We start from the raw sequence: 17,232 nt of genomic DNA, 5'->3' as shown, positions 1-17,232 counted from the left end.
GTTTTTGCACTCTTAAAGGTTGATTTCTTTTCCAGAATTGGGGTAACGTCTAAAAGAGGTAATAATTTGATATAGCAGCACAAATGTACTATGAACTCTAAAAAAGAATTCAGCTGAGGGCATTTCAAATCTATATTTAACATTATTATAGTTTTTAACTACACAACGATTTCAGCTATCTTTCTCCACGGTATATCTCTCTTCTCTACTTTCTCTCGACTCTCTCTCTCTCTCTCTCTCTCTCTCTCTCTCACCCTCCCCCCTCCCCTAGCTTAGTCTGGCTTTCTTTATTTCCGCTACGCAGAAGAACCACTTTCCGTGCCTGGGGAAAATCCCATGACGAACGAATGAATTATCCAGGACGATTGACCTGAGAGCAAAGGAGCGTAAATGCTCCTTTATTTTTACCTGCACGTACACGTCGCTTATAACCCGCTAAGCGAAGACAGCCGAGAGATGTTCCGCTCTTTTTCTACGTAATGTCGTTTAGCATGTTCGCGAAATGATATTACTGGTGGAAAATAAGAGAATGGAAAATCTTCGCTCACGCCATTATCAAAGACACACTGCCTGTCGTTACCTCGGCAATATCATCCCTATACTATTGCCTCAAAATGATAATGAGTTTACATCAAATATGTATTCGCACCAGCGACCTTGGAATGATATCATTTTATTATCTGTCAAATTTTCAATAAATTTATTCCATTCTAACCTTGATGATTTATATTTGTGCTGAATAAATACATTGAAATTATAAGATTACTATCCCGCCATAGTGAATTGCGTGTACGTAATGCTGTTATTTAATTAAGATAATTTTGTTGGTACTGGCTGATCAAAGGTACGTCTGCACTACTGTCTAATATCCTGTGTCTCAATAACAACTATTTACACGAGCACAAGATGTCTACAATTTAATGGCAGCTAGTATTCAAAAAAATGATTCTTCACAATAAAATCTCCATCGATTATTAAAAAGTTATATGCTCGAATTAATATATAATATAATACATATACATCATATAATCCTGATTAAACAATAACGCGGAAACTGTGCAACTTTAATCTTAGACTCTTTTTAAAACATTGATAGAGAAGATTACCGTCTGAGAAAACTTCCATCGTTAGCTATCAGATCTTAAGAAACTCGATCCTAACTTTTATTATATTTTTTTATTAGAAAGCAAATTTGTTAAGTAAAATTAAAATTAAACGTTTATTGCAAACATATATAGATAGGCTCTTCCAAACTATAGGGGTAATAACATCTGAAATGAAAGTTAGATATTAAATTTATTGACCTAAGTGTCTTGAATCAAGAAATATAGCTAATTAGAAAGTTTAATTAATGTATATTATAAAAATAAAAAAGACTATAAGATTGCTCTGCGTTTGGCTCATGGATTTTAATAAAAAATACCAAACATAGAACCTTTGAAAAAGTAAAAAATCAATAAAATGAAATTGGTTTATCCGATAGCAGTATCTCTCTCTCTCTCTAACCTCTGCAACTAGATAGGAAATTCGACTAAATCTGCTAATATTCAGTATCATGTACCCAATATCCGAGTGAGACTGATTGCCATCAGGGATTTGCGTTCGCCAATCACTCTTAACTGAGATCCGTGACTCATGTTTTTGAAATTCTCTTTTGTAATAAGAGATCATGCATAATCCACACAATGGTAGTCATGAGAATTGGAGATTATGGGATCAAGGGACACGTACATTGCGGTGTGTTCCACGTGATAAACAACACCCTTGAGGGTACGACATTGTTTAGGTAATATGAATGACGCGTACGCTAAACTGTGTGCATTATCTTACAAAAATGTAAAAACTTATTAAAAAGTCGTATGATTTAATGCAACCAAAAAAAGAAATTTATAGTTTATGGGAGCATTTTTAACAAGTACCCGCAGATTCTTAATCATGCTAGTACATTATCTCTAGCATTATTCTGATATCGACTATTACCAAGTCACTACTCGGATCTGATGGCGTAATCATTCAAGTTGAGCAGTTCGACTTCAATGTCCGATGTGGTTTGTGTCTGGTTTCTCGATAAGGAGGCTACCGTAGCAGAGAGGAAACGAGATGCTCCGACGAGGATGATGCAAACTGCACACAAGCAACGCTAGTAGCGAAATCCAGAGGGTCCGAAGTTCGATAATTGGTACCCGGCGTGTTTTAGTCGACACTGAAAGTTCAGAGCAGTTCTCTCTTACATATTGGCATACCGCTACCCTAAAAAGGGTGTGTTGTACATCTCGACTATTATCCCTTTAAGTATCTGTGTAACCTACATATCTCACAGTCTTTAGTTTCAATTTTCAATTTATATGTGTTTATCTCATTACACGTTTTTACTAAATGTCTTTGCTAAGTATGCACATATTTTAAATTTAATATTTACGAATCCGAGTCTTCGTCAGGATTGACGTAAGGTTTAAAACTCTATTAAAAACTATTCGTCAGCGTATTAGAGACAAACATCGTTTACCTCAATTTGCTGGCTGCATTCAGTAAAGAAGGCGACTAACTCGTAGGGAACGTGCTTTAAAGTAAAGCATACAGAGAAGCTTCGTAGCTCGTAGGAAGCTCTTTGATAACGACTTTCGAAACCGGTAATTGAGCATCCGTATCTCGCCTGTGAATCTTCATGGATGGACCGAAATCAGTCTCAATCTCGTTGCTTCTCGTTTTAGCACGTTTCCCAAAATCTCATCTGGAATTAGAAAAGTCAAAAAGGATTGACAAGTTTTTTTGTCTTTTTGTAGCGCACAGACACTTTGCAGAGTTATTTTTAATTTTATCCCCTCGAAGAGTACACGCATACGTCCATGGAATTTTTTTCAGATGGAGCCTGCTTGAATGAAATATTACGCATTATGCGTTTTTTATTTTCGAAAGAGGGGAGTGTGCCCTGGCTTGTGCCACCCCTAGCGGAAATCCATGCCTCCAGCTAGTAATATTCAGGATTAATCGGGGAAGAAGCTTGACAAATTTGGACCTCCGATATTGCCCCGTTAAAAAGTTTCGCCGCTGGTTTTGGTTCCTACGGGTGAAATGTTACTCAGATTGGCCCCATGCAAAAGAGCATGAAAGCAACAAATTTCATTTGTTAGAAGAAAGTTTGAAAGGGATTTTTACGACGGTCGAATTAGATCGAACTAAAATCTAGTCTACAATAGTAATTCTCTCTAACTTTTTTCATACTTTTGAGCAGTATGTAAATTTATCAGAAAATGAGATTGCTCAAAAATATATTGAGTAACGTAGGTACATAATTTTCGAGTTATTCACGCTCACCCTTTCCATTTGAAAGATTTTATTGCTCCCTGGGCCAAACTCGAGTATATATATTTTGTACAAGAGTTGCCCTGAACAAATAAGATTCTCCAACCTGTCGATCCACTTGACGAAGGTCTTTGTCGTTCTGTGTTGTGTTAACGGCTGTTCTTCAAACATCAAACGTCTTCTATTGTGTATTATACTACTGGTCTAACATTCGTAGTATATAGTGTAAAATACTTTAATACCTAGTACATTTTAGAAAACTGTTCTTAAAATCGGCGTTTTATGTCTTTTGTTATAACTTCAATAATTTATTTTTATTTCTAACATTTTCACGCCATCCCTCGAGGGCAGATTATGGGTTGAAACATTTCTATATGCAAGTAAGAAGGAGGGAGAGAACGCTGTAGTAAGAAAGGGTCTATAAAAAGAAAAACGAGTAAAGCTTAAACGACGCGGCTTATTCTGAAAATTGAATACATTAAGTTGGCGGTTGCCAGCTGTGCCAGCCATAGTGCACGTTGAGCACAAATTGCAGGTACGTAAGGAAATTACCTTAATTACGTGCTCTATATGGCACGAAGGAGAATATCCCACAAACACACCTTCTTTCTAGAATCGAGTTCCGATCGAAAAAGATATGTCCCCATGGAGAGGACAGTTAATTTTTGTTCCAACCGCACACGATCCTCCGAGGGTCAAGAATTCCCTCTAAAACTAATCGTATAGATGAAATTTCACTACTTTCAGCCAGTCGAACGTAACAATGGTAGACTGAATGTTCCTATTTTAACTGCTCTTCGTAACCACTTGTTACCTTAACGAGAAGGGAACATCAATTTTCTAGATAGAATAGAACTCTATCCGCAATAGAACATTTAGCCACGTACTTCATCAAGTAATTTTATAGTTTCTACCATCGTTTATGTATTTAAAGTGTTGACGCGTTTATTGGAAATTTCATGATTTCGAGCACTTTACGTTTAATCTCTCGTGACTATCTACGCATGCTTCACGGTTCATTGATTTACAGACGTCCATGGTATACACGCGGCGTATAGGGAGAGAGGGATTTACTATATCTACAGCTTATTCCTTGAAACAACATTCATCGCATGGGAGTCGTCCGTTTAGCGAGGATGGCACCGAGGATAAACAGTTTATCATCTTAGATAATATCGAAGATTTCGATCGTAATCGTGTGTTTAAATTTTCCCAGAGGGAGGAGTGGAGTTTATGGGGTGGGGAGGGGGGGGGGGGGTATAATAATGATTATCCCGTCTTTTGGGTCGAGCAATGCCAGGCTTCGTGACCGTTTGGATCTTCGCCAAGTAAGCCCGAAGGCTTGGACGTTTTCCGAGCCACGAAGTTCCATCCAACCTCTCGGCCGTACAGGCCGCGAGACCACTCTCGCGGTAGGTGGATAGGTAAATTCAATCTGATCCCGACTAAGTCCTAACTACGTGTCCGAATCCTGCAGTAGTCTCGCAGCGACATCCTCCGGCCCTTACATCGAGACTCTCTTTCACCCTATTCCTGCATAAGCTCCTCCAAGCGAATTACTTGAATTACTCGAGTTGTTTTACACGTTGACCAAGGATTAGAGCCCGTCGTTTAGTTTTCACACACGGTTTTATCAACTTCTCCCCCTGGAATTATACGTATCCTAATGGATTGGACTGGAAATATATATAGCCCTGCACGCCCGTTACGATTCAACGTGTTCCTTCTGCCACAAAAGAATCTCAATCCTGAATGTAATGAGAGTATCTGTGCATTCGCCATCTCCTCTTTCACCCGAAATATTTGTAAGATCGAATCTCTTTTCTTCGTTTGAAGTCTGTAAAGTATAACGTATAAGTGTATGTGTATATCGTACATTTCCATCCTCTTAGCTTTTATCTTTTCAAGTTCATAAGACGATCGACTCTAGAAAGCATAAATCTTTCAAGCTTTCAACAATGATGCACGTATCATGCAAAAACTGTTATATTTTTAGTTTTATTCTCTTTATCTTCCATTTGGGATGAAAAGGGATTTATATGATATTCAGTGCTATACAATTGTAGCAACGAACACAAAGAATAAATTTAAATTACGGTTGTCCTAATGAATTATTGCTACAGTGACAATGGCTTTTGATCAAATGGGATTTTGTCTACACGTGTACGATGACTTGTCCAAAAGATCTCTCAGGGGAAATTTCAAGGAAATTACGCGTTTGTTGACCAATGGTGAAAGCATGACATTGATAAAGTAATAATAAAGAGAGAGAGAGAGAGAGAGAGAGGGATCATAAAAAAGTAAATAAAATTGAAAGCTTGCATATAGCAATCAAAGAGTATTTACGATTTTTTGTCACATGACAGTGTCAAATACTCGATCGTGCGATGATGCATTATTGAGCTGCGTCGGTTGGCTCATGTCAGCTCAAGGCTACATGCCTCCAGAGAACGTGTCTGAGCATATTATATTCCCTCTTATATGCTCTTATTTCGGTCCCTGCTAAATCTAATGACGTCGAACAGGTGTTTAAAGCTCCGACTAAATTATCATAAAAAATCCAATGTAATATATTTCAAACCAGCGACGAAATAGCTTACGTACACTTAGTGTTCTCATGTAACAAAGCGTTAATATTGTTTATCGAACATACAAAATGTGTGCCTTTAATTGTATGTATAATTTATACCTCGATTCATAATTGAACATTTATATTAATATCCCTTACGAATCATAAAATTTTGTTTCACAATCTGTATTATAAGCGAGGAGGAATTTGAATGAAGCAAAAACACAAGGATGTTAATAATTCGAGCGCAATATGTTTCGTATACGTTGATTAAATAGAACTAATTCTTGGAGAATTAGGTAAACGCCGGAAGGTCTGTAGCGTGGTCGACGTAGCTCTTTCTGTCAACGAGTAGTGCAATTTTCACGAGAGGTTATATTTATTTTGAGGAAAACTCCAAGCGAAACTCGACTACTTAAGTGCCATGGTGTTGAAACTGGCATATTTTTCTCTTTAAAGCAGCATCCGTAAGAAAAGTCCTCTTTTCAGCAAATACGCTTGGTTAAATTTCAAGGAAAAACCGAATTTTCTCGACAACGGATCAACTGAATTCGATTCAACTTCTCCAAGGACGTTATCGCAGTATTTGCGACCAGCGCTAATAAAATAAGAAAACGACGTCGGGACGGATTCTATTCTACTAGCCGCTGCACAATGAAAATCTACGGAGATGACTTTAATTTCAAGAACTTGTCCGCTTTAGCTTTAACCAATGGACGATCGTACAGTCACCGATTTGCGGATAACAAGACCTTACGTAGCACTATCCTTAATGGGTTTTTGATGTCACCTTGGAATTCTTTCGACTTTATCTTTCGACAGCCAAAAGTTGATTATCCATGGCAGCTTCTTCCCGAAGGGTTTGTCCAGTTCTCATTTGATCAGCTCTTTAACCATTCTAGTCACATTAAAATCTCAGCTGACATCACTGGAGGATGTGGAAAGCATTCTTTCAACAAAGAATATAATTTAAATAAATTTGTATTTTATTATTTACTTATGCGCGATGAAAAGAAAATATTGATTTATATTTAAGAGCAAAATAGTCGGGATATAATTGTAAACGTGTCCTCGGAGAATTGTCCAAGGTTGACTCCGTAATGACTGTCTAACCAGCTTCGAATTATTCAGTTGATTTATGGAAAAGTAAAAAGGTCGTTAATTAAAAGAAAGACCGCTTCTTTAGAGAAACCTGTAGACTCATTGAATTAAAGACTGACGCTGGGAGGATCGAAAGCAATTAACGTCGTGCAATAAGATCTAGAAGTGTGCGGTGAAGCTTCCACTACCCAGCTGATCATTTCTTAAGGTGACTCACGCAACTGCTGTACTATAAGAAACCTTCTCCCCCCCCCCCCTCGCCCCCCTGTATTACTACCCCCAGTGTGCATGCCTTTGGCTCTCTCGTTCACCGCACACTGTGCTCCAAATACTTTATTAGTACACGTTTCTGCAAAACTTCCCTGCACAGTTTATATCGTGTGGTTATGTCCATACATTCCAAATCGATTTTAGTACACCGTGATTATATTGAAGTATCGAAGGCTGAGTACCTGCAAATAGTCTAGCAATTGCTACGATTATACTCTGGCCAGAAATAATCCAGTACCTAGTTTATGATCATCCCTACTTCCTTCTGGTATAATTTACAAGAATAAATATTTATCCTCCGTGCAACAGAGATTCACCGTAAACAGATATTCTATCTGTATATTCTACTGCAAAGTTCCCGTTTAAATTTTTCAAATGTGTATTCCCATGAAATATCAAAAGTTTGCTTTTTGGAGTATTCCTGTCATTAATATTCACGATGCGCTAACGCATGTTTAAACTAAAGTTACGATTTTCCATTTTATGACAGGTGCCTCTATCTCGAATTTATGAATACTCTCTGGTATGCTCGATGATATTCTGAAATATTTGGAAAATATCGAGATCTTGGCGAATAGTCGTGCTGTCAGAACTCTTTCATGGAAATCAATCAATAGATATTAAAACCGAATGAATCGTTAATTTTATTACAGATTTTCTTTTTCATGTGAAAAACCTAAATGGACTTTTTAATAGATTAAATCACTGTTACTAATAGAAATTACGCTTCGAAATTGCTAATTCGTCGATAGCTTAAACTCTTCGCAAGCGGTAGATGGACTCGTAGTAGTATTTCAGGCAGCACACAACTAATACTCTCATAAATTTAGAGAAATCTATTTACGAAATAGTTTATATCCAGATGGCCCTATCGATATATACAGAATACACATCCGTATTATATGCAAATATATATATATATATATATTTCGAGATAAAACTATTAATAAATAAGAGCTTTGGAGCACAAAGCCTTCTCGTTAATAGGTAGAGAGGTTGGTATAATTAGTACAGTTTGTTAAATTGCTTTCAAACGCGCAGGTGATTACTGCAATGCTGTACCGTGCATGTGGGACGATGCGGTTTGGAATGAATTTTTAGTAATTAACGTAGATGGATATACGACTGATATTTATTTACGCGTTCACCATGCGAAAGCTTGCTGTATCTTAACTCGCTTTCGGTCCCACATTGAAAATGTGCCATCAATTTAAAATCGATTTTACCAGCAGCAGTAGCAGCAGCCCCCCCTTTCGTCCCTAAAGCGATCATTGAATTATGAAAGGGTGAGTCGCTTGAAGTACTGCAGCCGCTCGATATCGAGAATTAATAGGGGCGCCGCTACACGCTTAAGCGCTCTGTATGATACTCGATGCACTCGGCTCGTCGATGGAAAACATGGTTACAGGAAGTGCTGAGTTCTCGGAAGTGTCCTGCGAGGACTCAAGTGTCTATGTGTGTTGAGATTGTGTGCACTGCGGATAAAGGGCTCGAGCTCCTACTCATAATGCGTATACACGTAGCCTATTTATCCAAGAAAAATAACTTTTCCCACTTGGCTCCTGAACAAACCAACCAGGTTTACGATAAAGCGTCCCTCCAAAGCTACCTATTTTTTCAGAATCAGCATGTTAATCCGACCGAATTATCTTACATATACAAAAGCCCGGCCGTCGTATTCCGTATTATAAATTATTTCGAATGACTCTCGCGTGGTGTCGGATAAACAATTGCGCCAAGTGAAACTGAGCATCGGAGATTCCCGATTAAAATTAGGGAATACATCGAAAGAGTGTGTATATAGATATGCGCGCGAACTCGTTAAACATTTATTAGGGTGCGAGCGGTGTCGTTGGATGATTGCCAAAGTAACCAAGCGTGTCCAGCAAGAGAATTTTGCGAAGTAGTCGAGCTGTGTGATCTATGATTGCAAGCCTCGTCATAAATGGGAGAGGCTAGAGATCTCGTCGATCGTGATCGAGGTAAATTAATTCAATAGAAGACTTGGCTTGTACTGGAAATCGAGGGCTTATATATACTCGCGAACGTATTGTGGCTTGAGCTTTCAGCCGTGCCGTGGTGCGTTGCGCTTTGCTCTGCATATGCAGGACAACCGCATATACCAGTTTGCCAAGCGAAACCCATTACTGCGATGAATCTTCAATGCGACAATTAACGGAAGCTCCGCGCGCGCTAAACGATCGATCAAGATCGGTTTCTATCCATCGACCTAAAATACTTTTTGCCATTGGAAAACCCACGTGTATATATATATATATATATATATATGGTATACCCTATACATATATTTGTAGCGCTCATACGCTATACCTGATGATGCGTATAGTGGCAGAGGCAGAGTCGATAGCTCGAAAGATTTCAACTTGTTTACTCGCAACGATGAATTCCAAGCGAGGCTATCATCCACTTTCATCGATTGGCAAAACACTATCGCGGTAATTCCAGCTATTCGAGGACTTCCGAAATAATTGCACGTTTCTCTCCTGGATAAATCCAAACGTTATCCTCCCGGAAAATTAACCGGAATATCATCAATTAACCTCTTATTATCGATACTAACGCGCGCGGTCAAGTGTGTAATTTTGTGATCCAGAGAGAGAGAGAGAGAGAGCATATATTATACATTCCTTAATTACAAATACAGTGCATTTTTCGGTCCAAGTAGCTAATGTGCAATACGCGTAATATTTTAATGGGAATAATTTGAAAGCGACAGAGAAAGCTTCTCCCGACAAATATAATTGCTGTGATAAATATTCATACAGCAGCTTGAATGGTTTATTGCTACATAATCCGGCTGGTAGTGAACGATTGCACAGACGAACGGAACATGTCTAATTAATCTACGAGACGCGGCCATGTAACTCAGTGCCAAACCCTTGGTAGGCGTTTGTATTCTGTAAATTCTAAGCATCCAGCGGATCCTAATATCCTGGTGGTCGGTACATCTATTGCAACCTATCTATTATCGCGTATGCCGTTGGCCTACAATACAGAGCCAAACCGAATTCATGTTCTCCAGAAATCATACAATCAACATGCCAGTGTACAAGCATGGTTACACACAGGGTCAAAGATCAACCACAGAGAACCAAGAATATTAATCGATATAACACCGTTTCTATACGCCTTACAAATGAAATTATACAATTTCTGTGGTCGCGAGCAACTATGAGCTACATACTATATGTTATATATATATTATATAGTTAGCTTCTATAGTTGTATACTAGTACGTGCAGTATATACTGTGTACCATAGATACATGTATAGTTTATTATCGTTAGTTCGTTGGAGATGTAAATTCACTAATGAGATAGACGACCGCTGACCGGAAGCTCTGTTTTCGATGGACTTCCGTCATTTCTCCTGGGATTCTTCCAGCCTCAAAGGAGTTGACGAATTTCAGTTGCTCAAGAGGTAGTACCGGCCTGATGACAGAGCTAGCTTTCTGTTGAATTTCTAAAAGCCGAAAGCTCGCACAACAATAGTGAGCCTCGAGAGCCGGAGGAAGGGGGAGGGTGAGAAAGCCAAGGTTCATTCAACGTTGTCCTCGACTCCTGAGGACTGTTACGCCCTTTCTAAATAACCATTTAACCACTGTGCATGGAGCTCTAAAATTAACAACCTACCCGTTATCGTAACCTGCCATTGACTCTGTAATTTGTCTCTTTACATTAACAGTTGTGTACCATGGAGTATCGATTCAACGTTTTGATAAAAATATCATAATACGCAGCTATATTCCGTGACACACTCCACTGTACGCCACAGTGGTCCATTAAAGGGATAAAACATAAATAGCATTATGGGCATAAATGTAAATATTAATTACAGCAAACATTTATGCGCAGAAAATAGTTGAATAGTGCTCACGTGTTTTATTGCGAGTCGTTTCACTGAATTGATATAATTAAGGGGAGAGGTGCGAATCGATTACGTGCCAGAGGAAGCTCTCGGAGTTAGCGATTTACACCAATGTATTTTCTAAATAGGCGTACTCTCCGTAGTCTCAGTTAGTAGCATATAGCGCTTCGGAGAAACGAGGCAATTAAGGAGACACAGCTCGGTTTCTAGAAGCTTAAGTTACGTATCGACTTTTAGTATAGCTCCATTTGCTACAAAAGCCAGGTTAATAGACTTATTTGTATGTAATATTTGATGAATTTAATGGCAGAAATTGTTATTTAAAAATTGCAATGAAAGTTTGATTATATATATAGAGATGGAGGATAGAAAAATGTGTGTGTGTGTGTGTGTGATAAAAGCTACGGTCTATGGCTTAAATAATTCATCGATGTTGGAGAGCTGATTCAATTTTAGACAAGGATATCTGGAGTTGCTTCGCTCTCTTGTTGGGACTGTGTTAGGTCTTAAACTATAGCTGCCATGTAATTAACGGCGCGTCACCGTAAATCTACAAGATCAACTCGTTCCCAGGAAAACCGCCGCTCTAAGCACTCTCGAGCACAACGAAAATTCGACGGGAAACTCCGGGACGCCTTTTTCAATAACGAATGCGAGTTTATTCGACTTTAAATTCTAGTAGAAAGTTTCACCGGCGAGTCCAGCTAAGTCAGTAAGGATTGCATAATTTCTTTAAGGATCCAGAAGAAGAAAATGCTTATAAGGCAAGTCTATTCGGTGGTATTCGAAATTTCTTTTAAAGCTCGAAAAGTCCGCGATGTGGAATAAAAATTCCGTGTAATTTATTGGCTTCTCGTGAAAGACAAGAGCTGGTGAGAGAGAGAGAGAGAGAGAGAGAGAGAAAAAGAGAGAGATTCGCCTCTGTCATTAGAAAGCGCCATGAATTATTCATTTGCTGACTATTTTATAAAACATTCATAACTCAATTTATGTGGCACCTTTCGCAACAGAGTGATATTCCATTAGTTGTCAACGATTAATTTGCTAAATTTTTCTGCTCGACGAAAAACTTCATTTCATCCAATTTTGATGCTAGAGAGTTTGCTCCGCTCTGGCAATATAATCTCACGTTAAACATTGGCAGGACTAGATGGAGGCTAGATAGAGTCTCCTGGGGGATATAACTTGGAAACTAAACTCGCACGAATATCGTAATAAAAGCAAAAGTCTTCCCGATCAAACAGTGAAACACGAGAAAAGAGATTCCCGCAGGGCTTCATTATTGTCGTTTTCTATACCTATAGATATTATATACGTATAACGACTGCAGCGAATCTTGCCTGAGCCAATGAGCGTTCCCACTCCCCCGAAAAGTAGTCATCGGTTTAATTTTATATCGTTCGATTCGACTGTAACAACACCGGCTCTAACGCAAACAATGTACTTACTTGCAGCTACAGGGAATTTAAAGAATATATGCAGCACAAGTTCAAACATGTTGCAGCTATTTTCATTGGGGAAATTCGATATGGAAATTTAAAAGCATGAAGTAGTAGCTGAAGTAACGGAACACCATCTCTCGTGATTATTGGCAAAAAGTAGATTAAATGAAAATACCTTATAGCTCGAAAAACATTTTATATACTATCTCATATTCAAAAATTTCAACCGACGCAAACTTTTAGATCGGTATGTATATATATATATATATATATATACGTGTGTATATCTCGATGGCAGCTAGTTACGAACAAAATTGCATTCTGGAACTTCATAAACAATGTTGTCGACAGCGACGTACGGGAATTCCACTTTCGCGGATTTTACCTCGCAGTTCTATGCCTCATCATGATCTTCCGTCGCATTTTCACTTTAGACGCTTACTTAGCAATTTATGCCCCCTTTGACAGCAGTGTACGTGTGTTGTACTCGCTCACCACCACTTATACCATCAGCATCGCCACATCGTAGTCTCGTTAATATTCGACCCAATGCTTCTCTCACTTCCGCATTCAAGGATTTATTAGTTCTCCTCTTACACTACTAATCGAATTTCGTGGAGCGCATTAAAATTTCAAGCATCGTCATGCCAGAATCTATCTATATTAATTTTATATCGAATCAAGACTCTTCGTTTGCTCGCTTGTACGCCGGAGACAAGATATGGTGGAAGAATGAAGGGTAGATGTAGAGAGAGAAGGGTATAGCTTTTATAAGGGACGAAGAAGAGAAAAGGAGAGGAGAACGTGGGCGTAAACAGCGTTCAGCATTCTGAAATACAGTGTTGTCCCAACGGAAAACCAAGCACGTAGATAGGATGCGTGCATTATGTCTCATCCCGGACATGGGTTGCGGAATTTAGGTGGCTGTAATTCTAATTCACACAGGATGGCGCGCGAGCGCACGAGATCAGGAGGAAAATGCACTCTCGCGGAATAGCAGAAACAACGGTGGGAGCGCAGCAGGTTTAAGCAGACCGAAACTCCGGAATGAATATAAATCCAGCTGGAACAGCGAGAAAGTACTGGCAGTAAACACAGAGTGGTCCATGTCTAATAAATATCACTTTTAAATAAGACGAAGCACGCTATTAACCAAATTAGTAAGTTAACCTGCAAATATCATCGTTTGAACGTCGTTTTGTTCCGCATGCTTGACCGCTGTATGCCCATTTTGCTAATGATATTACCGATGCTGAGCCTCGCGTGGAGTAATATTGCCGGAGCACAAGGACAGCTTTTCAGTTAACTACGATAATTCGTGCTTAACGTGCAGCGAGAAGCTGCCGGTGGCTGGCTCTAGTCCGGTTGGAGGTCTGGCCCCCCAAACTCTCGCAATATCAAGTAATTTCGGGCTGGACCAAGGAATCTGGAAACTACTGGTGCAGCAGGGCTTCACTCGACGCGAGAGCCAATTGCAAAGCCAGGATGCACCGACAAATTTCAGCAGCTTGGCAAATCGGCGAGATTCTAAACAGCCAGCTACCACTCATTAGTCGTCCGAGCGTTTGTGTATCAAAATGCGAGGGATTAGGTGCGGCGGAGCAGGCATAATAGCACACCACACCGTTGACACAGTTAGGTGAGATGAAAAGAGAAGGGTCTTCCGTGCTGGCGAGCTGAAATGGTAAAAGGGGTAAATGGAACGGGGCTGGTTACAACGTGCATTCGTGGAAAGAAGGCGAGGGTGAAAGGGGGGAGGGGAAGGGGTGGTGAATATATATGCATGGATGCAAGTATCCGGCCGCAAACCATTGGTAATCCAAGCACGGTCGCTACAAATAAATCACCAGGGCTCCTCTCGTTTCACCTGCGAACTCCTGACTGTGTGCCCTGTCTTTTTTTCTCAATAAAAAAAGAGTTATTGCGTCTATAGCGTCAGTAGAGCCGAATAGTTTGAGCGGCTAGAAAACTCAAAGCTCGATTTCCCGTCATAGATCTCAGGTTTGATTTATGAACTGCCACCACTCCCGCACGCGAGACTATCGTTTTCACAATCGCGCGCTTAGAGTTTGCATGCGGAATATACTAGAATTTCGTATAATAAACGCACCCGTATACCTACATGTCCAAAAGAATTCTATACGAAATTTCAAACGTATAGGATAAGCAGTTTGAGAATATGCTCTCTCCACTGATGTATGTATACAGTGCATATTACGATTATATCACTTTCCGCAATTGCTTTACCTGCAAAATTGCCTCGGAAAAATTATTATATACAAGCTAAGAATTTATGATTATCCCCTGAAATAAGATGGATAAAATATGGAGGGAAACTTTTTTCTTTTTTCTTTTTTTTTCGTAATATCAACTTTTATAACTGTTTTTATTCAACGTTTGAAATAATTTTCTTACAGGTGAATGGAGCCTGGAGTTTACCCGGTTTCGTCTGCGACTTTTACATCGCAATGGACGTGACGTGCAGTACCAGTTCTATTTTCAATCTTGTTGCCATATCCATAGACAGGTGAGCAGTTGAAAAGTAGAAAAAAAAATGTCTTGTATCAGATTTTCTCTTAGTTCTTGAAACCCTGCATTTTTATAGAGAGGGAGGGAGAGAGAGAGGGAGATTGCAGTAAAGTTTAAAGAGAGAAAAGTGGGTTTTACACCGGCTGATTACACTAGGGAGGGAGGGAGGGAGAGCGTAATCGGATAAGGAAGAGCAAGGCTGCATTCGAAAAACTTACGAGGAGACATATCGTGTAAATCAAATTCGATAAGAGAAAGAGAGAAAGAGATGGGGGGGGGGGGGGATAGCGATCAATGCCTGTGGTTGATAAGCGGAACAAGCGAAGGGAAATATTGGCTGAGATTAAGTTGACCGTACTACTGCGCTTTGGATAGTCCTGGGGCATTTACCGAGGCCAAAACAGCAATCTGAGCAACATGTTGGTCGGTTTCCTGCATCAATGAAATAGGGAGGAAGCGTAACGATTTAGTAGAGAGCAGAGCTTGAGGAATGTTTTCCTCGATAGACTTTTCTCGTCTCGGAATCGTTGAATTATGGATGGGAATAATGTAGCGATTCGTGAAACTCCCTAGGCCTCGGTCGATGCAGGTTCAATTGCAGCGCATGTATACGGATAAATCGATAAGAGATAAATGGAGTATAACGACCTATCGATTTCCAAGCGTCTCTCTTTCCCTCATTACACTTTCTTTCCTCCAGTATTTTCAAGCGACAGAACTGCGGTAATGAAAAAGAAAGGGGCGACATGCTCGAATTAAAACTAATTACACGAGGACGTCGAGCGTGAATATAAGAGCCACATGAATAAAGTGGAGAAAAGAAATTAGTAGTATTTTCGCGTCTATATTCTTTCATGCTTTTTATTTTTCTAATTTATGTATTCTTTGAGGGTATAGCGGTAATTTTTTCCTGCTATTTGCGTTTAATTATTTTTTTCGTCACGCTTAACGAGACCGGTGGATTTTTTCGAGTCACTTTCAGAAGGCAACGAAGCATGAGCGGTAGGGATGGCAGCAGGTAAAAGCTGGGGATGGTTAGGGAGCTTTACAGAGATATAATAATACCTAGCAGTAAAGCAGTATAGTACGTAGTAGCGGCCCATTGCAACGTCAGTCGAAACGAATTTAAATTGCAGATACATAGCAGTGACCCAGCCGATAAAGTACGCCAAGCACAAGAACAATAGAAGAGTATGGTTGACGATACTGTTGGTCTGGGTGATATCAGCCGCGATCGGCAGCCCGATTGTTCTCGGACTAAATAACACCCCCGATCGATTACCGGACCTCTGTCTCTTCTACAATACGGACTTTATCATCTACTCGAGTCTATCAAGCTTCTACATACCTTGCATCATCATGGTGTTCCTCTACTATAACATTTTCAAGGTAAGACTATCCACATTGAAATGCTGAAGAGACGATGCGACCCGACGCAGCGACTTCTCTCATATATATATATATATATATATATATATATATACCAGATCAAATTAAATGAAATGGCGAATAAAAAAAACATGAACGTATCTCCATGCATATAATCAAATTGCACGCGTGGTAAAACATATTGCCACGCCACGCCGGATGGAACCGAGTGGTCGCTGCGGTCGTTACGATTACACCGCGCGGTCACTCCTAGGAAATTCCTCCTATCAATTCCGATATTACCCTATGGGTGTACTGATATGAATAGTGCTTATTGTAATTAGATGCGCACCTGTTCCTGATTGACTCAAGTTTAATCAGAACAACAAGTTTACCAATGAACGTTAATGCGTGCATATTGTCATTCGTCTTCCCTCTCCGCATGTACACTAACCAACTTCTGCTCTATCACTGCAGTGTATCAATCAATGCTAATTTATTAATTCACGCCATTCGTTCGCTGCACACTACTTTAGTTTTTTTTTTTTTTTGTTTTTGTTAATATCAGTCATAAATTAGAAGCCTAGATTTTAAATATAATAGACGAAAACCATGATACTAAATTTCAAGAGAAATAATATAATTTATCTTTAAAAGTGTTATAAATATTATTATTTTATAAAAATATACCGCGATAATACGGTAGCGTATAATAATTTGTATGGAACATGCAATTTATCACATTATCACATAATAAATTAC

General features: G+C 39.3%; 1 protein-coding gene across 3 annotated transcripts in view; it reads left to right on the top strand.

Annotated features, from left to right (window-relative positions):
- Positions 1 to 17,232, top strand: part of Dop2R (dopamine D2-like receptor) — a 116,216-nt gene that overhangs the window by 91,309 nt on the left and 7,675 nt on the right. For all 3 annotated transcript variants that reach the window (XM_066728644.1, XM_066728643.1, XM_066728642.1), the window contains exons 3-4: positions 14,991 to 15,100; positions 16,239 to 16,491. In XM_066728644.1, coding sequence (XP_066584741.1) covers positions 14,991 to 15,100; positions 16,239 to 16,491 — 363 coding nt within the window. The remainder of the gene's footprint in view (positions 1 to 14,990; positions 15,101 to 16,238; positions 16,492 to 17,232) is intronic.

This window comes from Prorops nasuta, unplaced genomic scaffold (genome assembly GCF_024137725.1).
Source record: "Prorops nasuta isolate Cenicafe-Biocafe unplaced genomic scaffold, Cenicafe_Pnas_1.2 PNAS00006, whole genome shotgun sequence".
NCBI classification, from domain to species: Eukaryota; Metazoa; Arthropoda; class Insecta; order Hymenoptera; family Bethylidae; genus Prorops; species Prorops nasuta.
Note: the sequence above shows the minus strand (reverse complement) of the source record. Positions and strands in the feature narration are given on the sequence as shown.